This window comes from Lineus longissimus, chromosome 2, assembly GCF_910592395.1.
Source record: "Lineus longissimus chromosome 2, tnLinLong1.2, whole genome shotgun sequence".
Classification (NCBI taxonomy): Eukaryota; Metazoa; Nemertea; class Pilidiophora; order Heteronemertea; family Lineidae; genus Lineus; species Lineus longissimus.
Genome location: NC_088309.1, coordinates 10143379 through 10169203, shown reverse-complemented (window position 1 = coordinate 10169203; position 25825 = coordinate 10143379). Strand labels below are relative to the sequence as shown.

The 25825-nt window shown below is 39.7% G+C and overlaps 3 protein-coding genes across 6 annotated transcripts; all 3 read left to right on the top strand.

The window, feature by feature from the left end:
• The first annotated feature begins 104 nt into the window (after window positions 1-104).
• LOC135483652 (uncharacterized) lies at window positions 105-9589 on the top strand. 4 transcript variants are annotated; one of them, XM_064764641.1, is made up of 4 exons: window positions 105-237; window positions 5376-6182; window positions 7607-7692; window positions 8049-9589. In XM_064764641.1, exons 2-4 carry the CDS (start codon window positions 5431-5433, stop codon window positions 8297-8299), a joined length of 1089 nt encoding a protein of 362 aa, XP_064620711.1. In that variant the 5' UTR covers window positions 105-237; window positions 5376-5430; the 3' UTR covers window positions 8300-9589. The 4 variants fall into 4 exon arrangements, with proteins under 4 accessions (XP_064620711.1, XP_064620713.1, XP_064620712.1 ...); XM_064764643.1 differs by lacking the exon at window positions 105-237 and adding an exon at window positions 4716-4929; XM_064764642.1 differs by lacking the exon at window positions 105-237 and adding an exon at window positions 4716-4935.
• A 724-nt stretch (window positions 9590-10313) lies between these two features.
• Window positions 10314-16296, top strand: LOC135483651 (uncharacterized). Its single transcript, XM_064764639.1, has 12 exons — window positions 10314-10372; window positions 10950-11042; window positions 11349-11507; window positions 11949-12086; window positions 12404-12484; window positions 12754-12894; window positions 13220-13311; window positions 13564-13965; window positions 14166-14270; window positions 14496-14622; window positions 14830-14878; window positions 15263-16296. The coding sequence occupies exons 1-12, from the start codon at window positions 10336-10338 to the stop codon at window positions 15339-15341; spliced, it is 1503 nt and encodes a 500-aa protein (XP_064620709.1). The 5' UTR covers window positions 10314-10335; the 3' UTR covers window positions 15342-16296.
• A 768-nt stretch (window positions 16297-17064) lies between these two features.
• On the top strand, window positions 17065-24014 carry LOC135482583 (beta-ureidopropionase-like). The gene is made up of 12 exons (XM_064762742.1): window positions 17065-17237; window positions 17708-17879; window positions 18233-18320; window positions 18704-18798; window positions 19138-19222; window positions 19710-19786; window positions 20130-20299; window positions 20419-20500; window positions 20667-20709; window positions 20969-21036; window positions 21369-21455; window positions 21890-24014. Exons 1-12 carry the CDS (start codon window positions 17137-17139, stop codon window positions 21971-21973), a joined length of 1152 nt encoding a protein of 383 aa, XP_064618812.1. The 5' UTR covers window positions 17065-17136; the 3' UTR covers window positions 21974-24014.
• Window positions 24015-25825: the final 1811 nt, after the last annotated feature.

The window sequence follows — 25825 nt, the reverse complement described above, 5'->3', positions numbered from 1 at the left end:
CGTTTCCAGAATTTTTAAAATTAATGCAAGGTGTGAAAGAAGGTGATGACATACATCACTTTTGAAATGGCCCCGCGCTTTAACTTTTGCATTGCATTGTGGGAAAAAAGCCGCACAGGCAGGGAGTTTCGCTGCTGTCAAGTTTCTCTGTTATTCCTTTCTTTATCCACCTTTTCGAGGAAATAAAATATCCTGATCATTTTGATTTCGTTGTTTTTAATCATTCCCTACAATCAGGTAAATCTATATTTAGTTGACAACTTTTGTTTCGCCTTTTCGTAGCGTGTTTACTTTCTTGCTTCCATGTATGTACAGTGTATAAAGTTGGCATGCATTGGTGGATCCGCGCACGATCGAGATAAAATTGTCTCAGTATTTTATGGGGTGTTTATCATGTATGTTATTCTAGGGTTGCACTTGGGATTTATCCCTTTATTAGATTCCAATATCCAGCCACTCATTTTCGTCTTTATCCCTATCAGGCCGCTAACATACCGCCCACCGCCTACCTATTCTCAAGCAACACTACTATAGCGCCATCTCTGCTGTAGCAATGTCAATGAAACTAAGGCCGGTTTTCGGCCTGTCAGGGATCTATTGAATTGATGAAATATTATAAATATTTAAATAGTGGCTGGGTTCCACAGGGGTGCTTTTGGGGCGAAAATTGCTGCAATGCTCCCGGGAAATGCAGGGAAACACATAAAAATGTTCCAGGATCTGAAGGGTATGCGGGAATTTTTGCCCTGGAGACACTTTCAAACACCTTTTAAATAGAGCAAAAGTATGTTCTATCATCTAATTTCAAATGCTTGCCCCTTGGGTTTAAGAGGCTATTTAGGCCCCCTTTGGCTGTTTATAAAATCACAACCTTTCTTTTAAAATTACTGTTTTTCCTTTGGTTTGACTTGGGATGTTTTTTCTGTGAAAGTGGTGTGCTTCTAAACATCGCAGTGACCCATTTTAACAAAAATAATGCGTTGCCCTCAGGGGGCCATCTGCCCAATTAAAGTTGCCAATTAGTTAATTATTTGACTAATTGCATAATTGTTCTCATTGTATGGAAGCAGTTTGAGAGCATAGCTTGAAGGCTACTTGGTAAGTTCTTGTTCAGTCGTGTGTTTTTTTATTAGGTCTCCTTAGTCTTGACATTGGCAGACACGTCTGAACATTGAAACTGTGACATGGTAAGATGCTTAAACCAAAGTGTGAACTGTAATTTCAGATTCTGTACTCTTGATTGTTATGTCATCCTGCAACAACGTTTTAATACCGGTATACTCTCTCCGGCAATATAATATAGCAGTATGCATCATAAATTTGTTGATCAAATGTGTTGTTCAGATCATGCAGTTAGGGAATTTTAACTACATGTAGTATCATCCCTTTTTAAAAAGTTTTCCTCTCTTGCAAGCACTTTCTCTCTTGACCCACAACACATGTAATTCTCGCATTTGATTTACCAATCATATCATTCATGTCATTTCTCATGGTGCTCTCAGTCATTGAGTTCAAGCTCTCAACCAGAAATAGTAGAATTTCATTGTCAAATATTTGGAGTACCACTTCTTAGCTTGTTCAATCGGTTATTTGGTTATTCGTGGCTGAAGGAATGCACTTTCCTTGCCTTGGGCCTCGGGGGCCGTGCTTTTCCAGGGTCTGGCAAGACATGCAAGATGATGTATTTGACAGGTACCATGCATTTGCCCCCATCATGAGATATGTCGCTTATCATAATCATGATGTCCTTTAAATAGTTTTAGCTAACTTTGGAGGAAATACTCATAGATTGGCTGGGCTGGAAAACCACTGGCACAAACAATGAAAAATTCTATTGTTTCTGGTGTGAGACTGGGTGCAGCTCTGCACCATGTGCTGATATTATGTTGGTCTAGCAATAATCACCTTTCAGTGTTCCCAAAGAACTGAATTTACTTGTTACCTTTTTAAATTATGGTGTGTTATCATTGTCGAAACAACACCATTGGAATGTTGTCTTTGTGAAAATGCTTGTTTATTCCCGATATACCTTTTAAAACAAACCCTAGAACTTGTCAGTGTACTCCAGAAGGGTGTTTCCTTTGCTTAAGTTTGTTTACTAATTTATATAAAGGATTATACAGAAAAATTGTCTCAACTTTGGAATGCAATCTGCAGGTTTATGCTGTATAGTATATTGGTCATTAAGCTCCCAGCATTTGATATGAGCGAAGCTGACTTGTCCGTGCAGTTGGTAGGTTATTAGATTTGCTAAGAATTATCCATAAACTTTTGCAATTTTTCCATAGCAAGTATAAAAATAATGGCCAAATCAAGAGTCTTATTCTAAATCAGTTATTGATTCCAAAATAATTTTGCTTAATCCTGCTCAGAACAGTTTTATGTAAATCAGACCTCTGCATAACCCCTTCTCTCCTCCCATTTCCCTTATGTTGTTCATTTATCCCCTGACTGATAATGGCCCTTCCCCTTAAGGCCCTTTCTTCAGCAAACACCTCCCTCTATGGCGAGGAATGCAGCCTTTTGACGTATCCAAATAGTCCAATTAGCTTTAACAACTTTTGATTCCTTTTCTAAGCGCTTATACCCTTGATTGGACAAAGAAAATACCCCCTAGTAAGAGTTGGTGTGTGGACCCTTAGAGAAAAGTAAATTAACCATTTTAAGCCCTTCTCGCTTCCGAGTCCCTGCTATGCCAAAGACTTCTAGTACTCTCACTTGCTTGTTAAAAAGAAGGAGTATATTTTCGTATCATTTTAGAATTTGGTAAGAACCCAATTTTCAATTTCAATTTCAATTTTTTAAAATTTTAGATGATGTTCTAAGCCTTGATGTTACTCCAGGTGATTTGCTGTCACTTGAGTTGGGGTTTAGCAGTTTCGCTACAAACAGATGAAACGTCCTTCCACTATTTGTTCTCCAATTTGGCAGTTTAGATACTTGGACGAAACATACATCCATAGATTATTGATTTCGAATTTAGCAGTTCAATCCAGATGGACAACATCCTAATCAATCAATCGATTGTTCTCCAGTTAACGAGTTGAGCTACAGATGGAGAAGTGTTTTCCACTGTTTGTTCACCAGTTTTATCGAGATTACAGTGTCTCCAGTTGGGTTGACAGTTTGGCTGTTGTACATCTACATGAACTGAACTTGTCTTCAACTCCTTGATTGTGCTTGTGAAAGTAATGAAAGGCCAATGATACCCAGCTGGCTTCTTGGACTATGCGGAATATTACCGCTAGATTTGACTGGCTATATTGCACATGTTGACAAAATCATTGAATCAAAATTTGTGAAAACTTGTCACAGCGATTGTATGGTTGCACAGGAGCTTGCTTGGTGATTTGTATATGCCCTTGGGACAGGACAGGCAGGTCAAGGTTCAGGGGTGAAAAGGGTATCTAGCTCGTTCATGACATGACACCGAATGGTGATTGAAACTATGTTGAGTATATTTTACATGGTGGTCGAGAGTTGCACAGCTCTAAGTGTGGATGACTCTCAGCAGTTGCAGCTGCCTACTACAAAAAAAAGTGCTTACAGTTGGCTGTTGACCCGACTTCAAGTGTCATTACAGCTGTCATCGGACCCAGGTTGTGCTTGGAAGGGTTGTCTGAAAGTGGTCCTTCAGTTTGAAAAAGTGAGAGTGCACCCACCATCACTTTCTTGCTAAATATATTGGTGTATACGCACAGGATGTCTTACATCTATCTTGATTGGTAGTGAAACACAGGAACATGCTAATTAGTAATTTCGATTGATGCTTTTGTTTTTCTTCACGACAACAAATTATATTCCCCAAATCATGGAAACCAATGTATTGGAAATATGCTACTGGTAACATTGAGGTGCTTTTTCTCCCATTACTCTGGACAAGTCCTTTACAAAGCAACTGGTATTTAAAATTCCTTCGCTCCAGACCCAATTCTTGTTCAAATATTCTTTTTGTGTTGGTGTTCTAGCATTTACAAGAAGGAAAACTTTTAAATGCGGACTATCGTTTGAACCTAAGTGTGACCTGTTTTTCTAAGGACTTCAATAAGCCTAACAAAACCCATTGGTATTTTTAGGTACGTGTTAGCTAAAATTATTTTGTGTTTCCAAAGTAGAAGATTATGTGGAACATTCAGAAGGAAACGGTGAGAAGGGTGCTTTTTTTACATTGGCTGAAACAAGAAGGAATCGTCACCAATCAAGGGGTTGAAATGTCGGTTTTCCGCACTCAAAGTGTTAATGAAGGAAGGGAATGCCAAAATATCAATACTTATGTCAAAATGCCAACCCATACATCCATGAAATATTGAATGACATATTGCCTATTGATACGATATGTTATGCAGTGTAGGTTTGCTGAACTCAGGTGGAAGAATTGAATCACGCATGACTGGCATAACACGCAGATAATAAAGATACTCTAGATTCCCCGATCTAAGACCGGTTGATCAATGACCACAAAGTCGAAGCGAAGGATGAACCAGAACATAACAGCTTGACCATTGGACAACTTAGCGTTGCCATTGTTGTGTCTGTCAAATTTTTTGGAACATCTTGAATGGTATTAGCATACGAGAATATTCAGAAGTGGTCTTAGATCAGGGAAACTAGAGTATTCTTATATGAATGCATGTTATATTATCTAGTAGTTTGCACTTGTTATTATGTTCAAGGAATTCTTCTCGATTGTCATTTCTGACATTGCAACTTGACATCACAATCTTTTCATGGTGTTCGGTCATTTATCACTCAGCTCTTGCACTTCTTGGACAGTTCGTGACAATCGTGGCACTCACAACTGTTGACCCGAAGGGTGTACGTGCTCCTGATACCTTTGGTATCGTATCTGATTGCGATTTGACACTTCAATCATTTCAGCTTGGTCGACTCATTGCCTTTCTTGGACAAAACAACCCGTGACTTATTGTTGTTTGAGTTTGTAACTTGTTTTCGATACCTTTCGTGCCAGCCTGCATTTGAAAAACTTGACACTTCGATGTGTTTTGCATTAGATGGTCATTCAGCTCTTGGATCTAATTGGATGTTTTTGAATGATAATCTCATCAAGGGTTCCTCTCCAGATCACGTGGCTGCCCTCCATCCCTTTCATTAATCGCATTCTCATCTTCCAGCTCATTAAATCTCACATCTCTACCTCTTTCAGGTTCAAAGCATTCCCTTATATTTAGACCCTTTCAACAATGATCAGGTCGATAACTTAAAAGCGGGCATTGTACCGGAAAGATGGAATGGAGATTTGGGGGCTAAAAATGTCCACTGGTCACTGAGGGAGAACCGGAGAGAATGCCAGTGCGGCATGGGGGTATAACGAGCCAAATCGGTAACACTAATGATCGTTTTATGCTTTTTTACAGGCGGGTACCCCCAGTGAGCTTTTTGGACGAGAATAGAGTTCCTTCATGAGGCACCATGTATAAAAACGATGCCTTTCAGGATTACCCATATCGGGACTCATATAGGGACTCGGTGTTTACCCACAATGACTACAACGCTACCCGAGCAAAGGCTTATCGAAGCCCCTTGAGCCCTTTGAGCAATCTGGACAGGGACAATTCCTACTACTTCAAAGATCATACTTTGAATAGTAACAACAGTACAGCCATCAGTACGTCAAGCCGTAAGGACCTCAGCTCGGGGAGTCTATCGCATCCTAATCGTGTCGTTATCAGTTCAACTCTCGGTGGAAGTATCCCAAGAACGCCAACCTCGCCACTCGCGGTGACCTCGCCCATCTCACCCTTGACCCCAACACACAAAATGAATGGATTCGTCAAACCGGTTCCTCTGGGCCAGTCGAAACCAAGTCTAAGTAACTCTAAACCCAGCTTACTTTCGAGAGCAGGGTCGAGGATTACGCTATACGGAAAAGACTTTGGAGTACAAAATTCACTGGCGACGCTAGGACTAGTTGCTCTTCTGGCTCTAGTGTTCGGAGTCCTTGGAATACAACTTTTGTTAAAGCTTTCCCACACTGCCACAGGATCGGTCAATCCCTCAACACTCGGAGGCATACTAAACAGCTCCCTCTATGAAAGTTTTCACGAAGTGGCAATAGCGTTGGCGAGTGTCGTTCTCATGATAAATCTCAGCTGTGTGTTGGTGTGCGTCATGCAATGTTACTTCGCAGCAAAACTAGTGAAAGTGCCACAAGGAGAGGAAAGGTCAGTTTTAGTGTATTACAGTACTGGTCACATTAGCCACACCTTTTGCTTTGTGCAGGACTGTAGGCATCTCATCTTTTTGGCTCAGGATTACATGTTAACATCAGCCCCAGATGTCATTTTGACATCGTGCTTCTGACATAGGTGGCTTGATGTCAGAATGATGTCAGTCTGATGTTGGATTGACAAATTTCTGTTTTGTATCCAATAGCTGCCGTCTGTACAGGAATTAATGCTGTAACTTCCTGCCCAAAATTATCTATCAAGGACACTTGTTCATCCTTTAAGATCCTTTTTGAAAGGTGGCTGAGTAGCAGGAGTTGTTATTGACTAAGCAAGACAAAGCCAAATGTACATGATCAAAAATGGGAGAACATTTAGTTTCAAAGTGCATCTTTGATATCACAAACCTCAGTGTTGCTTTGATGTCGCAAACTGCCATGCCTAACCCAGAAAATCTATGAATTTAATGCTTTGTTTCCCTGTGTAGGAGTATCAGGGAGCTCAGATCTGCCCACTGTGCCTTTCATGGCCTCAAGGGAGAAACTAGGCCAGAAAGTGCCGATTATTCTTTCACTCTCTGGAACATTACACTTTACACTAATAATTACAGGGTATAACTTTGCCATGCACTCATGATCTCTTTAGTAAGCATAAACCATGGGGTTTTGTATAAAACTTGACTCTTCTACGACATAGACCTATAATGACATAGACCTATAATATCGGACATATTTGTCCATGTCTTGTCATTATGTTGAGTGTTTCTCCTTGTTGTGCTCTGCCTTGCCTGGATGCCCTATGACAAAGTGCTTTCTTGATCATAGTCGGAAAAATACCCCCGATGAACTCGTCCATGAAATTTGGCTTGGTATCTAGTTTGATTCGAACTGTTCTACTTGAACTTATTGGTTGAAAGGGTGTTCTGGACATGAAACACCTACAGGAAACACCGCAAAGACCCTGGGTTCCTTTTCCCTGCGTGACCTTGAGCAAGTCACTTTGATCACAATGCTGTAGCTACCGACTAGCCAAATCTACTACAAGATGGTCTGTCAATAAGTGAAACTAAGGGTGCAGTCCAGTTCATGAAAAGGGACTTTGGCGAGCATTGCTGTTCAAAACTTCTCAGCCTATAACAAATAGTTAGACTGATATGTTTTGACTTTTACTTTACTGGCTTGAACTTCATGGCTCATTTAGCTAAGTTGTTTTGACTAAGTCTAAAAGTCGGTTGACTTGTAGTTTCCATGTTGTTTCCAATTTGACCTCTTTAATCAGGACATCTCTCTATTTTAAGGACAGTTCTTGTCCATCCGGAGGTGTCTGTGTCCTAATAGAGAGGTTCTACTTTACTTAGACTTGCAAAAAGCGCTGCGATAAAGTAGAAAATTTGAAGTAACCTACTTATTTTTTCACTGCAGGGCCTTCAAATATCTGAAAGAATGTGCCAGCACTCGATTTCTTGCAATAACCGGATTCTTCCTCTCGATACCAGTCTATATCTCAGGTAAGACAAAGGTGGATCCAAGCAGGGAGCGCAACCGCCCCCCTCCCACACCCACATTTACACTGTTCCAGATAGATCTTTGTGAGTGACTGGAAATTTGAGTGTAAAGCACTAGGTGCAGCTTCTAAGTACATGTATTATAAATCTATCTGCCAATCAACAGAGTGGCTGTACTACAAAATGTACCCATGGTCTTCTTGGTGGCTGTGATGGTAATCACGGATTGTAAGATGTGCTCCTTTAAAGTAACCAACCAAGGCTAAAAACTTGACGTCGTCTGCAGCGGGGATCATGCGAGGATGACATGTTCGATCAGCATGATTTGAAATAACGCATGTTTCAATTCTATCTTTCAGCTGTGATTCTTCACTCACTTATGGAACTAAAGATTACGCCAGCAATAATATCGTCAGCCATCATGGCCATTGGACTACTGTTCTGTTCGGTTGCCGTCGTGCAGGCACTGTTCTATTGGTTTAAAAATAAACGGAAGGCGAATGAAAATGTTCCAGTTTTCGAGTCGAAAGAGAAGGAGAAATCTGGAAAGTCGACACCTGCAAATGGTGCATCTGTCATCAGTCAGAGTGAGCTCTCAACGCTCGTGTGACTATCATAGTAAATTTCATGTTGGACATTGGATTTATCGCCGACATTACAAGTGATGGTGCCATTTTCAAGACAGGATTCGGAACTATTATGCTCAGCATAAAAACTTTATGGAAGGGATATTGAAAACATCTTTCGCCATCTTGTAATTTGTGCCTGGTACTTTTTTCAACGGCGGACACTTTCATTTTTGCAAACCTTATTTGTGTGCAAAATCTACTGCGTGGTTTAAAGTTATCGCATTTTAAGTAGATAATTGTGAAACAAATTCAAGGTCGGTTCTGCTATCCTTTCGATTTTGAAAACTTATCATGGCAAACAAAAAACTGTTAGGTTGTAAGGCGTGCATCTAGAGGGACAGCTAGGTTGCTTCACTCTAATCTAATCTACAAAGTTTGTTGGAAAAATAAAACCGCCCGAGTTTTAGAAGACCAACAAATTGTAAAACACTTTTTAATTGCTCACCTAATCAATAATCAGAATATGTATCTGTAAATAGCATAAGGTATTCATGGTGCTAAAGTTATAATATTGATTATCGAGTTTGTATTGTTTGTTCCCTGAATCATCTACAGGAGGGATTTCATCATGGAATCTGCATGCAAGCTAGTGTGCTGAAGGCTGAATTGGATGCAAGCCAATTCGTTCAGAGGAATCTTGCTTATTGACTGCGATATTAAATAATCAATTCTAAAACTCGAGAAGCGGTAAAGAGTGTATTCAGCTCCTCTTCTTGGTTAGTTTCGCTATCTGTACTGAATTCATCAAGACTAATTTTACCAGTGAAAAACTGGGTTTGGTAGATGGTGAAAAAACAAAGTTTTTGAGGGATATTTTCTTCGATATTTACGTAAGTGGAACATAGCAAGTTTTTTTAAACTGTATAAAATGTCAGCAGATACTCCGACAAAAGTTGATGTGGTAAAATTTTAATTGTTTGGATTGGATACTTCCTGACTCTCAAGCATTTGTGTCAACACTATAGAGCCCCACAAGTGATTTAGCGATCTCAAAGCATTGCGGGTCAAGTTGGATTGGATAAAGACTTCAAGTCATTGTCCTGTAAACTTTTTATGAACTTTTCTACAGAGGCGGGTATTTTTTAGTGACTGTATATGATAATGAAATGCATGAACCTGTTTTAATTCCTGTTGGGTTGGGGGGATGTTTGTTGATTATTATAAAATACCTCATTTTGTTCGTAATTGGATAATTTAAAAAATTTCCCAATCATGCCTTGTAAATAATCATAATTATATTTTCTATGCAACCTTTAAATACCGTGCATACCTGTAAAATACTTTTGTATATTTCATGATAAAACAAAATATTTCACTAAACATATTGTTTTTATTTCATTTCGTTTGGGTTGCTCAGATCATTGTATTGATCAAGGCCCATAGCATGCTGATGCTTATGTGACGATTAATTACCATAGCAACTGAGACAGTGACACATCCCATAAGCGGGATAAAAATTGTGTGACATTGATGTAGGCTCGAGTGTGAAGTTGCTGCTGCATGAGGAGGATGTCACAACCATGATGAATATATATGATATATATCTGTAGGATGGTATCTGAGAGCATGCTACTGGGGCCATCCCCCACCCCACCATATCTACACTCCCATGACAAAAATTCCAGACGCCCCTCTCTCTTATATTCTATGACGCTCTCTGTTGTCACTGAGACAATTTCACAAAACAGTAAGGATGGAACTAGAGCTCTTTTATCATTGCTACTCCTTTGGAGCCTGATGCTTATCGGAATTGATGAGTCGCTGCTATAGTAACTTGGAGAGGAGGAGCAAAGAGATAGAATCAAACAGGTACTAGCAAAGCTAGGCTCAACCATTCAGAGACTTTGTGCCCCACAACCTAAATAAATCTGGGAATCAACTCTCGAGATGGCCCCTTTGCCATCGCCACGTGCCAAAGCCACGTTTAAATTTCGCGCTGAAATTTTCACGATATCATCCAATCAAATTGCAGGTCGTCAAGGCGCATGTCAACCGGAAGCAATGTACATGTGTTGAAATGGTCGCAATTTCTGAAGTCAAAAGCATGTTTTGGGGTAAGATTTCAACGTTCTGCTTTCCCGAATCATTTCGTTAATCATCTCATCTTATCAAAAAAAGCAATACCTATGTAAAGCAGTCCATTTTAGTTCATTATAATGTGCCTGATGGGTTTCTGCAGCACTTTTTCTATGCATAAAATTATTGCTCCTCGCCGACCGGCCGGGCAATGCACTACCCACACTGTGCATTGTGTGTAAATGAACAATGTAATCCTATACTATAGGCTATAGTATAGTCAGCATGCTTTTAAGATTCTGAGGTGTTTCTGCCTTGTTCTGACACCGTCTTTTGCAGTTTATTCAGAAAGGATATTTGCCTAAACTGTCATTTTCGTCACAAAGAAAACCTATTTGATTTACGACATACATTGCGACTGTGCTTGCTTGCCGTGCCGTCTTATCGACGATGAACTCCTCCTTTATGAATATAAGGCGGCTCCAAGGAAAACATTTCGTATGAGAGCAACTATATTTCAGGGCGCCTTGTCCCCGGCCGTTCCAACCAGGAAGGAAACAAACTCATTTTGTACTCCTGATTTTGGCCCTCATACAGCATGGTCTTGATTTTCAGGTGTAACTCTCGATGGTGGGAAACGTTACAGCCAGCTGGTGGAGAACAGTTTCCACATCTCCATGGCTGCACTGGAGCCTCCAAAGAAGAAAGGTGAGGAACAGAACTCAGATGATTTGATTTGTGTTAGGACTTCTGCAGACTAAGTTGTCTGGGCCATGGCAGAACCTGACATGTGCATATGGCGAGCAAAAAGATTGTTATAACTTACAATATAATTAGTTCAAAATAAAAATTTTATGATGCCGTTATGAATTGTCTCAGTCGAAAGTATCATACCTAACCTGCAAGTTTCAAGATCATAAGTATAATGGTTTTCCCACGCATTACAAATCAGGTTTATGTCCCTAAGGTGAATAGCCCCTTTCCAATCTTTCCTTACGGTATATCTCGTTTCAGATGTCCCAAAAGAAGAACGTTTTGTGTCGGTGATGCTTCAGCATGAGAAAACTGAATTCCTATTGTGTACTCTTGAGGTTGGAAAGCTTCATCAGCAGCCCTTGGATTTGAATTTCACTGAGGGTGAAGAAGTAATTTTCTTTTTGAATGGTGGGAAAGGTAAGGACAGTCTTATTGCCAAGGTGAAGTCTCAGAACAGTCCTACAGAGTTCCAGCCAAATGTGTGCAGAATTTGAAATAAAGAAGCATGTGTTTTATATTTGCTCTTGATAGCTACACACAAGGCTTGCTGATGATAAACATGGATGCCTTCCCTGGCCTCTTCGAGAGTGGAGACCCACTGAAATGAGCAAAAAAACACAGAAAAAAGTTGCGATCCACTTGTACACCTGCTTTGTGAATGGATTTGGTCAACAAGTTGGTCTTTTCCATTGAATTTGACCTCTGTAATCAAGACACCTCTTAATTAAGGATAGCATCTGTCGATCCCAATGGTGTCCTTAATAGAGAGGCTCCACTGTAGTTAATAAAACATAATTCCTCCTTTTATGATCATACCCTTGAAGAATTTCAAGCAATTGTCTTCTGATTTGATTGCAGGTGTGGTGCACCTGACAGGTTACCTTGTGGGTGACGACAGGTACGATAATGATCTACCCGAGGGGATGTTTGCGAGTGAAGAGGAAATGAGTACAGATGAGGAGGCTTCAGATGATGAGGAAGACTCCGATGATGAGGGTAAGAAGTTTTTATTAGTTGATAAACATTAAGAAGATAATTTATGCTCCCTCATAGTCAGTCATTCACTTGGATTGGTTTACTTGATCATAGGAACTAAGATATAGTTCTATTATGTCCCTTGCAGATTTATAGGGTATTACTGTAGCGCTTTTGTAATGGCAGTGTAGAAAAAGGGAATTCAAGTTCTGTCTGTTTGCATTGTGTTGATAATCCTATGTTTCGTGTTTGAAGTTTTGTAACGTTAAATGTTTGAAGACGTTTTGCAGTTAACTCAAGATATTAATTATACCCTCCACTAAATCTGTTATTTCTAGATGTCCCAATCCTTCAGGCAATAGAGGACGATACTGATACAAGTGATGAGGACGATGAGGATTTTATACCATCTAAAGACGGTAAGGCTAGTTGAACGTTTCAGACAATTTTCCAAATAATATTGTCTGTGGTAAAAATTTCTCCTGTGATTCATTTTCTGCTGTCTGCCAAAGAATCGACCGAGAAAACAAGAAAATGCAAGATCATGTCTCCAAAAATTCTAAATTCAGTAAGATGAAACTGTCCATACTACCTGAACTCCTTAAAAATGTAGCGGGAAGTAAACCATGTATCATACCTGTCAGTTTACAAAAGACCAGACAATCAAGTATTCCCATCTCATCTCCAGGGAAAAGGAAAAAAAGGGTTCCAGAAAAGGCTTCAAAGAAAATAAGAGTAGAGAAGATGCAGATGGATGATGATGATGATGAAGATGACAGTGAGGAGGATGACTATGATTGGCTTGATGACGGTGCCAAAGATTTTTTGGGTACGTACCGCGGGACAACAGGTGTCACCACTGTTAGAAGCTGGAGGTCCAGAGTATTTCCACGAGTTCATCATCTTTGCTATTCTGCCTTTCTATGATACTTGAAGCAGACTTTGTGTCAGGGCCTACAACTACGTGTTCTTCCTTAACATTTGCTGAAAGGTGATGTTGCATTTTTACAAGAAATGTTATTTTGAACCTGTGTGACTTGTCAAAGCACATTCCTGTCTTAAGGTTTTAGCCTACGACTGGTTATGTATTTAGCCCTTGTGTAAGGTCCTTTTAAATCATCGTCATTGTTTATTGATTAATCAATTGATTGCAGGTTATGAAGAAGGAGACAGTGACGATGATGATGATGATGATGATAGTGATGAAGACAGCGATGGGAATTATGAGGAGAGGCTTCAGACACTGGTCAGTAATGTTTTAGTTCTTGATCAATTGATTTTTCATCCTGTTCTGTTTTCAGATAACATTGTGCCTAATCTTGAATACTGAAGGTCTAATACATCAGAGCCGTGGTCACTTATTGTCAATCTTTCCTAATCGCATTTGATTTGTTGCTGTGTGTCTGGACAAACAGCTCACGAGCTAGAACAGTTTCAAACACCTGCTATCAGGTTTCACCTCGCTTGACATGTACAGTACCTATTGATTTTTTTTCAGGTAAGTGCACTTGAGATGAAAACTCCAAAATCTGAGAAAAAAGGAAAACCAGAGACACCAAAGTCGTCTAAAAAGAATGCCAAACAAGAACAGCAAAAATCTGCCAAGAAGGAAAAGCCACAAGAAACCCCAAAATCAGTCAAGAAAGAAAATGCTCAGACACCGAAATCTGCAAAGAAACCCAACAGTGCTGAGACTCCCAAATCTGTGAAGAAGGAAAATGCTTCCGCTGCCACGCCAAGTCAAGCGGCTAATAATACACCTGAAACACCAAAGAGTAAAAAGAAGAAGAAGAGGAAGAAAAATAAAGATGGAGAGACTTCGCAACCACAGACCCCACAGCAGAATCAGACTCCTCAGAAGAATCAACAACAGAATCAGCAGAAGACCCCTGGAAATCAGGTATGATAGAGGCACAGTTTTAGTTTCGTTCTTGGCAAAGGTCCTGTCCATGGCAAGACGCCTTACTGATGATGATGATAGTAGTGAAGATAATAATGATGATGATGATGATTATTGGACTCGCTTGTGACATGTCATGGCTAATGTGGACTGTACCGCTGGTAATCAGTTGACTCATGTTGTCATAATGTCAATTTCAGACGCCCCAACAGCCCAAGAAACCAGTGAAGAAAACCATCCAGGGTGGAATTGCCTTAGAAATAACGAAGGAGGGTCATGGTCCTGAGGCCAAGCATGGGAAAACGGTAAGCCTGATGTAGTAGCAGTATAGTTGGTAGCAACTATGAAGCAAGTATTGAATTAACTAGTTGGAGACATCACCAGGATACTTGGGAAATTTTTTACGACTCTTCAGTTTCCCTGAGCCATTTCTAGTCATGTGTATTTTTGACATGGACGTTTTGACAACACGTCAGATGTATGGTCGCTCAACTTCATCGGAGAAATACATCTGCATTATTATTTGGCAGGTCACAGTAAATTACACTGGTCGCTTGACGAACGGAAAGGTATTTGACTCAAATAGGGGAGGACCAGGATTTAAGTTCAAACTTGGTAAAAATGAAGTTATCAAGGGATGGGACTTGGCATTGCAAGGTAAGGACAGCCCAATACAATTTTGGGACAAAAATGCAAATGACACTCTGATTCATCAGATTTATTCAATTATCGCTTACTTCAAATATGTAGCTGATGCTAAAGTAGGACCTAGCTGAATTCAAATCTGTGATTAATGTTGTCATCAGACTAGTGTACGAAGACTATTTAAAATTAACCAAAGATTTTGTGTTTTACTCATTTCAGGAATGAAAGTTGGAGGCAAGAGAAAAATCACAATTCCACCAGCCATGGCGTAAGTTTTCTTATGGTTTTTTTCCAGATTATCTACTTACCTAGTCAGCCAGTCCAGGCACAAAGTCTTTTTTCCACTTAGCACTCGGACAGACCAATTATAGCATCCAGTCAGACTCATGGTGTTGGTAGTGGTTTTACTGTTGCTATTGAAGCACTTGGACTGATTTTGCTGCTAACCTGGTCATAACCGAAATGAAGGCTCATTTGTGTCAAAAATATGCAGATGTCACACACAACCGGAGAAATTCATGGTGGAAAACACTGCATAGTATTCCACAAACCTGATATGGGCAAAAAATATATATTTATTTTGGGATGTCCGAGTCTTCAGACATTTGGTTTTCTTCTAATTAATGAAGTTATTTTGTCTTTGTACTTGTAGGTATGGAAAAGAAAAGTTGGATGGCATTCCAGCAAACAGCACTCTAGTATTCGATGTGGAACTGAATAAAGTCAGTTAGAGGAGAACAATTTAGTACACATCATCCAGCAGAGCATTTATTCACTTCATCCTGTTTGTCAGTCTGAGTCTGTTGTGAGGTAAAGGGCTAGTGGAAATCAAGAACATTAGGGAATAGTAATTTTTCTGAATAATTCCACTGTGAAGATCTCATATTCTGGAAGCTGTTTGTTACGAGAAGCATATGTGCAAAATCGTTAATTTCAAAATCATCCATTTTTTGATGGAAATGAATTGAAATGTCAACTTTGTTTTTGCTATTTTATGAAAACAAAGAAAGTGGCAAAGTTTTTCATTTGAAGTGGGCAATGAGGAACCGGCGTTAAGATAAATGCCAGTGGCGGCGCCACAATCGATCGTACCTTCTGACGCCATGACGTCATTTTCTGGTCTGTTGACGTCGCATGAGGTCAATCACAGGAAACCATTGCGTACATTTTTGCACAGGATTTCAACAACAGAAAACGTGCCCAATAACTGGCATCGCGCATATTTTCCGCAAAATTATCTTAAAAAACTGATAGCTCAATAGATTTAAAACAGGAAGATGCAAACGTCGCCAAAATCGGTCGAAAATAAGCGATCATTTTCGGGCTCAGAAATAACATGATAATGCATTGGAAATGGAGAGTTTTGGTATGATCGATTGCAGCGCCACACGGCGGATAAATCGCGCCGGTTCCTCATTATTAACTCAAATCTCAAATTCATAATTGCTGGCGAGTCACCTTGCCAGAAAAATCTATTGCACAATATGTCCTCATAAAATCATCTTTACATGTATGTTCGAGGCACAATGTCCCTTGCAGTTACTTGCATCTGGACAGTTTGAAAGCAGGTGATGTTGAATGATTTTTGTGGTGCTTCTTGAGTAAACTTCATCGATGAAATTGCTCTTCTGCCTAAAAGATGTCAAGATTTTGCTGAAATAAAAATATGATTTTTACTGAAGAATATATTGTCTTTTAACTTCTGTGATTTCCGTTGGTTTGTCCCTCTATGGTTTCCTCAGTTTAGTTTGGTTTAGTTCAGACGATCATGATAATTTTGTAAAATCTTCTGAAGGAGTTTCAAGCGATGTGATTGAATAACTGACATCCGAGGACCCTATTGTTCTAATTCAGCGGATAGTTGTTGGATGAACTGCGGGGCTGTTGACGTTTTTACAATACAAGGTTGCCGAGCAGCTGGATTCACAGATCAGCAGGCAGGCTGCTAATTGTGCATGATTGGCATTTGATTGCCTTGCTTCCCGTACCAACCACGGAGCAACCAGCCCAAAGGGGCCACTGAAAGACATTGGGCCAGAGCACTCAATCAGTGGAATTAAAATGCCTCATAAGTCTTGGTATTGGACCCCTCCCCCATGCCAGCTGTAATAATTCATCTCTCTTTCCACTCAAGCTCGGTGCACTAAGCAGTGGAATTTCAGACCAAATAACTCGCTCCACTGCTTTTTAAAAGGGATCAGTTCCCTGTTTGGAAGGAGTTTTGAGCTATGCCTGTGGTAGTTGTGGTATCTACTGCAATCCTTGCAAACATCATCCTAGTTCTCAGTTTTTTGGATCTTAAAAAATGTTGGGGGTAAGACGCTCCAGTATCATACCTGAAAGATATTGTCACATCCAAAGAGAAAGACAAGGACAGGACGGTAGACGTTTAGTAACACACTTTCCCTACAGATGGCGTCCGCTCTTATTGATTTTGACCTTGACCCCAATTATAAATAGATTGCTGACTGCTATTATTTCTGCAATTTTTATTCGATTTTTGCCAGCTAACTATTGATCTAAAAAATGTCATCCGAAATTGAAAGTTTAGAAAAGATTCTTGAGAAGAATCTACCACCAAAAGAACTGTGTGAGGTAAAAAGGATTCTTTATGGCAAGCCAAATCGGTAAGAAAATCTATCTCTATACCATACTATACTCATGTAGCCTACTGTGCACATCACATGTGTACACTGTCACTAGCATGTTGGCCTATACATGTACTGTATGTGTGTATGTTTGTGCTGAAAATGAAGCCATGGTCATTTGGCTGTGATTATAAATTGGTCAGTCTCATATATGGGGGCCTGTGCAAATTTGCCTTCTACATAATTTATAGTACAGATTTAATAGGCCTGCCAAGGCTGCATGATACTGATTATAGGCAGGTCGTGCGCCATACAGCTCCAGACAGAGCTACCTACCTGCGACTAGACTGCGTTCTTGTCAGAAAGTCGCTCAAAAACGGCAGAGGATATCGGTCAGAATCTGTAGCTGTCAATTATTGAGACTAGCCAGACCTGGCAGCCTAAGCCCAAAGCTCCAGATTCCGTATCACAACAAAATCTTTATATGCACATCATTTAATTTCCCTCAGGAATCTTGATTTACCCAAACAACTCCACGATGTATCCCAGGAAAAAGACTTTGAAGTTCAAGGCTTTGGTTTTGATGCTGCCGAAGAATCCATTCGATCAAGACGTGTTGTTAGGGTTGGTGCCATCCAGAATAAGATAGTTGCACCAACAACAGCCCCTCTCATTGAACAGGTAATTATTTTAAAGGTTCTTTGAAATTCTTCTGCCACAAATGTAAGAGAAACAAGGGAAATATCAAATAGATTCATTGATAACAATTTACATGGGCCAGTACCTGCCGGTGTTATAAGACAAAACTGTTTATTGACACATTTAAGGCTTTCACAGATAACAGCTCATTGCTCTGCACCACTATTTTGCACAGAGATATAAGCTCTGTTATCGAATGATCTTTTGTGCTAAGGCCCTCCTTTGATAGTTGCAGCACTTTTAAGTGTAAACATTTTAAAGACATCTGTTCTGTTTGATCCCTTTCGTTATTTTATGAAAAATTGAAATCCTTTTCTTTGTTCTTCACCCCACAGAGAGATGCTATTCATCGACGGATAACTGAAATGATTGAAGCTGCAGCCATTGGAGGGGTCAACATCATGTGTTTGCAAGAGGCCTGGAGTAAGTTTCTTCACCAAGATGGGAGCTTTAAAGGCCTTCTCTGTTCATTCGAAAATTAAATTGAATTGGTCCCGCAGTGCCGTCATCATTGCTATTGTACTGGATTTTATCATATGGGAATGTGGTAATGCATCTGGTAGTGACATGTGGGTCCAATTGCACTCAGGAACAAACTCACAGATGAGATGTACTTTGCTGGTAATTTCAGAATACCTTACTTGATTGAAAACTTACTGAAACTCACTGGGATGATGTTAGAAAAATAACTGCAGGATAAGGGCATTTTGAAAAGATTCAATTTTCACTGCACGTATTATACACCACAGACGGTTCTTGGATGCGTCTGCCAGGTTAATTTATTTCCTCCGATGCTCATTTTTCAGCGATGCCGTTTGCATTCTGTACCAGGGAAAAACAACCATGGTGTGAACTTGCAGAATCCGCTGAAGATGGACCAACGACGAAATTGATACAGGAGGTACAGTCCGTTTCTTTTCAAATTTTCATCAAAGGTTTCTAATCATTGTGCATATTATTCACCTGTTAGCAAGAATAGATTGAATCCATACTTGGTGTCAGTGTTAGTAGTATTATCCGGCTGGAATACACATGTAAAACAACAGAGAATTTGTAACCTCAGAAGAGCCTAAAACTTTTTAATAGGCATGCCATGGTTTTCTGTACTTAGATAGTTATTCTCATCAAGTCATAAAGATATAACCAAGACGAATGAAAGACTACCCCCCATTTAGCTCTGAACTCCCAAAAGCAAAGGAGCTCACGTACAGAGAATCTCTACGAAGTCCCTCCATTTCAGCTCGCCAAGAAACACAATATGGTTATTATATCGCCCATACTTGAGAGGGATGAGGTCCATGGAGAAACACTCTGGAATACTGCAGGTCAGCACTTTTATTGTCAAGAATCATCTTCACCTCACGAAGCTACTCATGTACTTTTAAATGGTGTAATATTCTCTAATCATTGTGATTACATGATAACATCACTATAAAAGGTGTGGGGTAAGCTTATAAATCAGTGAAGTGATGTAGGCCGTTGTAGTTTAATAGAACTAGGTGTATGGCAATCTCTTTAAGTCCACAAAAAAGTACAAATGTACTTCAAAGTCCTAACCTTAAGCCAACACTATTTTGGCATTCTTCTTGTTGTTGTTTATTTGTAAAAAAAGAAGCAAGAACTGTTTGTCCTCTGAAAAAACTAATGTTTTCTGATCCCATTACAAGAAAAAGACAATAGACTTACCTGCTACTCCTACTCCTTGATTGGTATAACTGGCATGCATTGTTTGTCTTCCTAGTTCCTAGGTAGTCATGGGTTTTCACAAGTGTGCTATGAGGGGAAACTTAAATAATTATGGTGTTTTTTCAGTTGTGATATCCAACACTGGAGCAGTGTTAGGCAAAAGTAGAAAGAACCATATACCAAGAGTTGGAGATTTTAATGAGGTAATCATCGTCATTGGCGTCAGCTGCTGTTTCACTACATTTGCACAAAAACTATTCATCAACGGAAATCAAAAGGACTTGAATAAGTGCATTATTTGAAAATTCAATGTCAAATTCTCGTGATCGGTATCTGATGGAAGTATTTTGCTGTCAAATAAACAGTTGAGTTTACAAAACTGTTAGGCTACACTTGGCCATGACTAGGATTGACTTGAAAAAGTGCTTACCGGTTTTATAAGTGCTTAACATTGACATTTACTTTACTTTAACAATACATTTTTAGTCTTTACCTCCTCATTTGGTTGTACGCCTTTAAAAATGACTGTATTTCCTTTAATTTCAGTCAACGTATTACAGTGAGAGTACTATCGGTCACCCAGTCTTCCAGACCCAGTTTGGCAAGATCGCCATCAACATCTGCTTCGGCAGGCATCACCCTCAGAACTGGATGATGTATGGAGTCAATGGCGCAGAGATTGTCTTCAATCCTTCAGCTACAGTCGGTGCTCTGAGGTAAGTATCGGAATGTTTCTTATGGATCAGATCTCCAGTCCCTTTTCCCGTCCATAACAAGCTATCTAAACAATACAGTGCCGGTGGATTGATTACAAGAATTTTGTCTTTTGTTTTAGTGAACCATTGTGGCCTATAGAAGCCAGGAATGCTGCCATCGCCAACAGTTACTTCACTGTAGCCATCAATAGAGTGGGGACGGTAAGTGCGTTGAATGACACAATTATTTTTTTTACAGTATTTCTTATTTATTTTACATCTAAAGAAATTTACGAAGGAATCGTAAAATGGAAGATAAAGAATCATAGTATCTTGTAGAAGATAGAAGATAAGGAATAGTAGCTTCACGATTTTCTTTTTATTTCAGGAAACATTCCCTAATGAGTTCACTTCTGCTGATGGAAAGCCAGGTATGTTTCATAAAAAATACAAGAAATATATCTCAATTGTGCCCTATGTATATGATATCTACTCACACACTTGTCCATCCAAAAATATTTCCAATTAACATTTCCAATCAAGATGGGCATAAAAAATAATGGAATACCTTCAAAAATTTTAACTGAGGGAAGAAAAGTTGACAGTAAATATGAATATTTTTGATTGGATTGCTGTGGCAATGCACTGTGTTCATTATAACATTCTTCCTTTCTTGCTGTCATTCCACAGCTCACAAAGACTTTGGTCACTTCTATGGATCGAGCTATGTAGCTGCACCAGATGGCAGCAGAACACCAGTGAGTACTCGATTCTTATCGTTAAAAAATTATATTGAACACGATTAGTCACATTATCTTTTTGCTTTCTTTCACCTTTGGGTTCATTCGCTAGCATTTTGATTATTTCAAAATATACCGAGACAACTGTCATTGTAAGATGATTCATACTCCTGTTGAAACCTGAGTATTACGTTGTATTTGTTTCGGTTTATACTTGTTCATATGGCCTGCCACCAGTAATATGATATAAAATGCCTTGTCAACAGAAGAGTTACAGCATATGATGGGGGGGGGGGGGGCATTTCAAATTGATACATGAATTGATTTTCATTTCTCTTGAATCATTTCAGGGGCTGTCACGGACTAGAGATGGTCTCCTCATCACAGAGATGGATCTGAATCTCTGCAGACAGACTAAGGACAAATGGTGCTTTAGGGTAAGAATTGCACGACACTCAAGCCTGCTAAAGCAACTGAAGTCATTTTGGCTACACGTAACTTCATTAAAAAATGGTCCATTTATGGCTAAATAAATTCTGTTCAAGTTTGAGAATGATGAAACTATGTCATGGAATGGTCTTCGTGAGTAACTGCCTGGCGAAAACTAAAAAGGAAAAAGATCGAATTCTATCAACCCGATTACAGATAATTGAAAGGAATACCCTAATTGTAACGGTTGCTTTATAAAAGGCTGTGTTCCATCTTAAGGACTGCAGTTCCCATCCATGGCAGTAATACATGTACTCCTAATCAGAAAATGCCATGGAAAGAGGCCGAAAAAAACATGTTGTTTATATCACTATATTTCATCGACCTTTACCTAATGTAAAATGGATGTAATCTCATCGACACCTTTCCCAAACCTTTGCAGTTTACCCAGAGGCTGGAGCTGTACGCGACTAGTCTAACAGATGCAGTGAAACAAGACTATAAACCACCAATCATCAAGGAGTAATCAAAAATTGGCCATGACTATCCATAACGTGGATATATGTCTCTTTGTTACTTAAATTTGGAATTATAAATATGACAGCTGACCAAATATATATCAGGTATGGGAGAATATAGTTACAGGATTTCCAGTTGTTCCTTCAAAGGCCTCAGGCCATCCAGTGGAAACATGCAGTGCAATTGGCTTGCTGAAATGAGATAAGAATGATAATATATATGCCACCTACGGTAAATTCAGTATTCTGAAAGCCATGGCGATGGCCTCCCTTTAACAACTTGGCATTTCTGACAAGAGTCTTTGTTATATATTTTATATTTATGTTATACTGCTTGAGGTCAGATATTCATTTTGTTTCTCTGAGGTCACAATTAGATCACATTGCTGCAAAAGCAGGCCCATGTCATTAATCAATGTGATTATTTTTCAAAGCTTGCATTGCAAACAGTTGTTACAACAATAAAAAGTGGTACTTTTCTGTACCAGCAATTACTTTTGTAGGTGCTTTTTTACAATGGAATCCAATCATTATTACACATGTGCAGTGGTGATGTATTCGAATATATCGAAATGTATACTCATTGTAAAACCATTACTGTGATTGGGGTGGATGTCGCTATAAAATATTATGCATGTAATATATGAATATAGTCATAGAAATGATGGAAACTGCTTCATTACTTGTATGAAGTTTCGTAAAGATGCTTTATAAAATGTTTATCTACAGTGTGTATCACTGTACAGGGTATAAAAAATACTTTTACTTTTTAAAATCTTTATAACTTTTTTTTAAAAATGACATGGAGACACACCTCTGGATATTGAAAATAGAGGCTTTGAGAATTTGGTTGGAAAAACACCTGCATGAAACTGTTCAATAGCTTTTACGTGACGCCATCCAATTTACACATCATTTTATTCAACCAGGGCAGGATTGTCAGTAAACAACAAATGGACAGTGCCATGCAATATGAAAGGTAAATATTGCATAAGTCGCCCATCACCCAAAAGTCTTGCAATACGGCCAAGGACATAATCTCTATGGTATTCACGTTGACAAGATGCCATATTCTGCTGTGCAACGAACTCCCGAGTTGAAAATTTGCTCTTTCAAAAATTCCCTGTCCTTTTCAGAGGTCCATTGCGTAACAACCACTAATCTAAACATTATACATCAAAAATTCTCATTGCCTCTACTTTCCTTATCTTAAGTTGCTTTCTGCATACAATAATTGATAAAAAAGTTATTAAGATTTCAAAAATTGAAAGTATTTTTTAACACCCTGTAGAATACAGTACCTGTGTGTTTTGTGGCTGGTGTTAATATGTTCCCAATAACCCATTACTCCAACATTGGTGCAATTGGAGGTTAAGACATTGTTGATTGAACCCAGGTTCGGAATCCCCTACTCTTTATATGTATTCAGACGAACGGTCTCCAAGTCATTCACGTAGCCAGCAGCAGAACATGCAGGTACTGCATAATATCCTGTTCATGTGCGTCTTGACCCATCAAGGGTTAACATTCTTTTGGTAGGTTGGCTCATTTCTAGCACATCAGAATCATGTGAATTTTAACCCTCGAGGCCTCAGTGGTGCATATGTAAAATAATATCGGGTAAAGAGTAGGAAAGTTTGCTCCAGCATTGTTTTCTACTATATTCTAACAATAATCACGTTTGTGAATACATGTAGAAACAGTTGCAGGGCTACCTTTCCCCCACCTTACCCTGTCTGTATATATTTTTGTGTATATGGTACAGTAGAATCACAATATCAAGGACATTCTCGGACAAGTATTGCACTTGATAAAGAGGTGTCCTGATTAGAGAAGTCTAATTGTATGGCAACATTCAGTCATGGACCAAAACTAGTGTCCTTAATGGAGGGGGTGGCCTTATAAGAGATGTGTCCACTAAGGGTGGTTCTACTGTTTATGGCACTTGCCTGATATTTAGATTTATAGTAGTGGGCAATCTGATTTCTATGTAAAAAAGAAATTATGCTAGAAATTGAAAAATGTCAAATAAAGTAATTGTATTGATTACATTCATGAGCTTCTGTATCTTTTGTCAAAGGGGAATGTGGCTATTAAAGGGAAATGACTTGCCCAAGATCGCAAGCAATTAGTTGACCTTCAGTATCAGACCTGATGACAATGGGTGATATGAATAAAGACTAGCAAATGCTTTTATCTAAATCTCCATGTACATTTACACTAGGCCTTTCTGTACAAAATTGAAGTAAAAGCATTTGCTAGTCTTTATTCATATCACCCAATGTCAAATCTATACAAGTGGTTGCAACAATGTCCACATCTTATTTATGTGGTGGTTGTGATGATCTCCACACTACATTTATTTGTGTGGTTGTGACAATGTCCTCTCACATTCATCTAGTGGGTGTGACAATGTCTACACTTATGGATCTGTCGGTTGTGACAATATCAATACATGTACTTTCTTAATCTAGTAATGTGACAATGTCCACGCAATATATATTCGGTGGTTGTGTAAATGTCCTTTTCACACCCAGCTGGTGGCTGTGGCAATGTCCACACTTCATTTATCAATCGGTTGTGACAATCTCCACACTACATTTAAATGTATTTGGGGATTGTGACAAGGTCCTCTTGAAATTCATTTTGTGGTTGTGACAATCTCCACACTAATTTCACCTGGTTTTGACCAGGAACTTGTTCCAAAAATATCTATTTATTGGTGGTTGTTACAATGTCCACTCTCGGGTGGTTGGGTCACTGTTAACCCCACATTACAATACACATCACCAGAACTGTTCTCTCCACCTTGCCTCTATCTTGTTAATACAGAGGTTCCTTGACGACTTTAACACCAACTTCAGCTTTGAGGGTGAATCACAGTCGCCTAAAGACAACTTCCATTCAACTGAACCGACAACAGTTTTCACAGAGAGCCACAATCTCTTCTCTGTTTAACAATCTGATGGTTGTGCTGTTCTGAACTCTAAGTGCATCTGCCCACAATGTCGGTATCACCTCCTGCTAGAATCGAACCTGGCTGCTCCCTTGTCTTGCCAACACGGAAGACAGAGATCAGACAATTCACAACCAAACCAATTCCGGCCTGGCTGCTCCACCGTTATGCCGACATGGTGTGATAGAAAATACAGTCACAAACGGCCAGGACCACGAGTCAGGCTGGCTGCTCCACTGTCCTGCCTACACGTAGCCGGAGCTGAGCCTGTGACAACCGTCCAAAAATGGGCCGGGCTGTTCCATCGTGTCCTCGACACAGAGTGAATGGTGAGACTGTCACAACCAGACCTTCCTGGTGGAGTCGGTAGGCCCGATTCGGTCTTGTTGTGATCGCCTCATTCCAAGGCATGAAAAAGTCAGTTTTCATTCGGGCTAGTTTCGAATGAGTCATCTCCACCAGTCGGCAACACCGTGGAGCAGCCAGGTCCGCTTCTGCCTGTCTGGCTGCATTCTCTCTCTTTGCCGCCTTGGCATAACGTGGATCCACTCCGCCGACCCAGACTCCGTATGAGAGGAGGTAACGGACTGGTTAACTCTGATGGTTTAGAATCCCTGGTAACAGACATAGCGCGCACTACGAGGAGTGTCTTCAGGAAGGATTCCCAACTTCAAGGAGACTGTCCTCTGTCCTCTCATATGAGACAATCTCCTTTAAGAATTCAAATCTTGGAAGAGATTGTCCTCCAAAACATGAGACGCATTCTGTGTTCAGCTGGCATCAGTCTGGTGATTGTGCCATTGTCCACTCTATGTCTATCTTGTCATTAAGTCAATATCCCTTCTCGGTGTCCACCTGGTATCAATCGGGTGGTCCTGCCAGTGTCCACCCTATGTCTATGTGC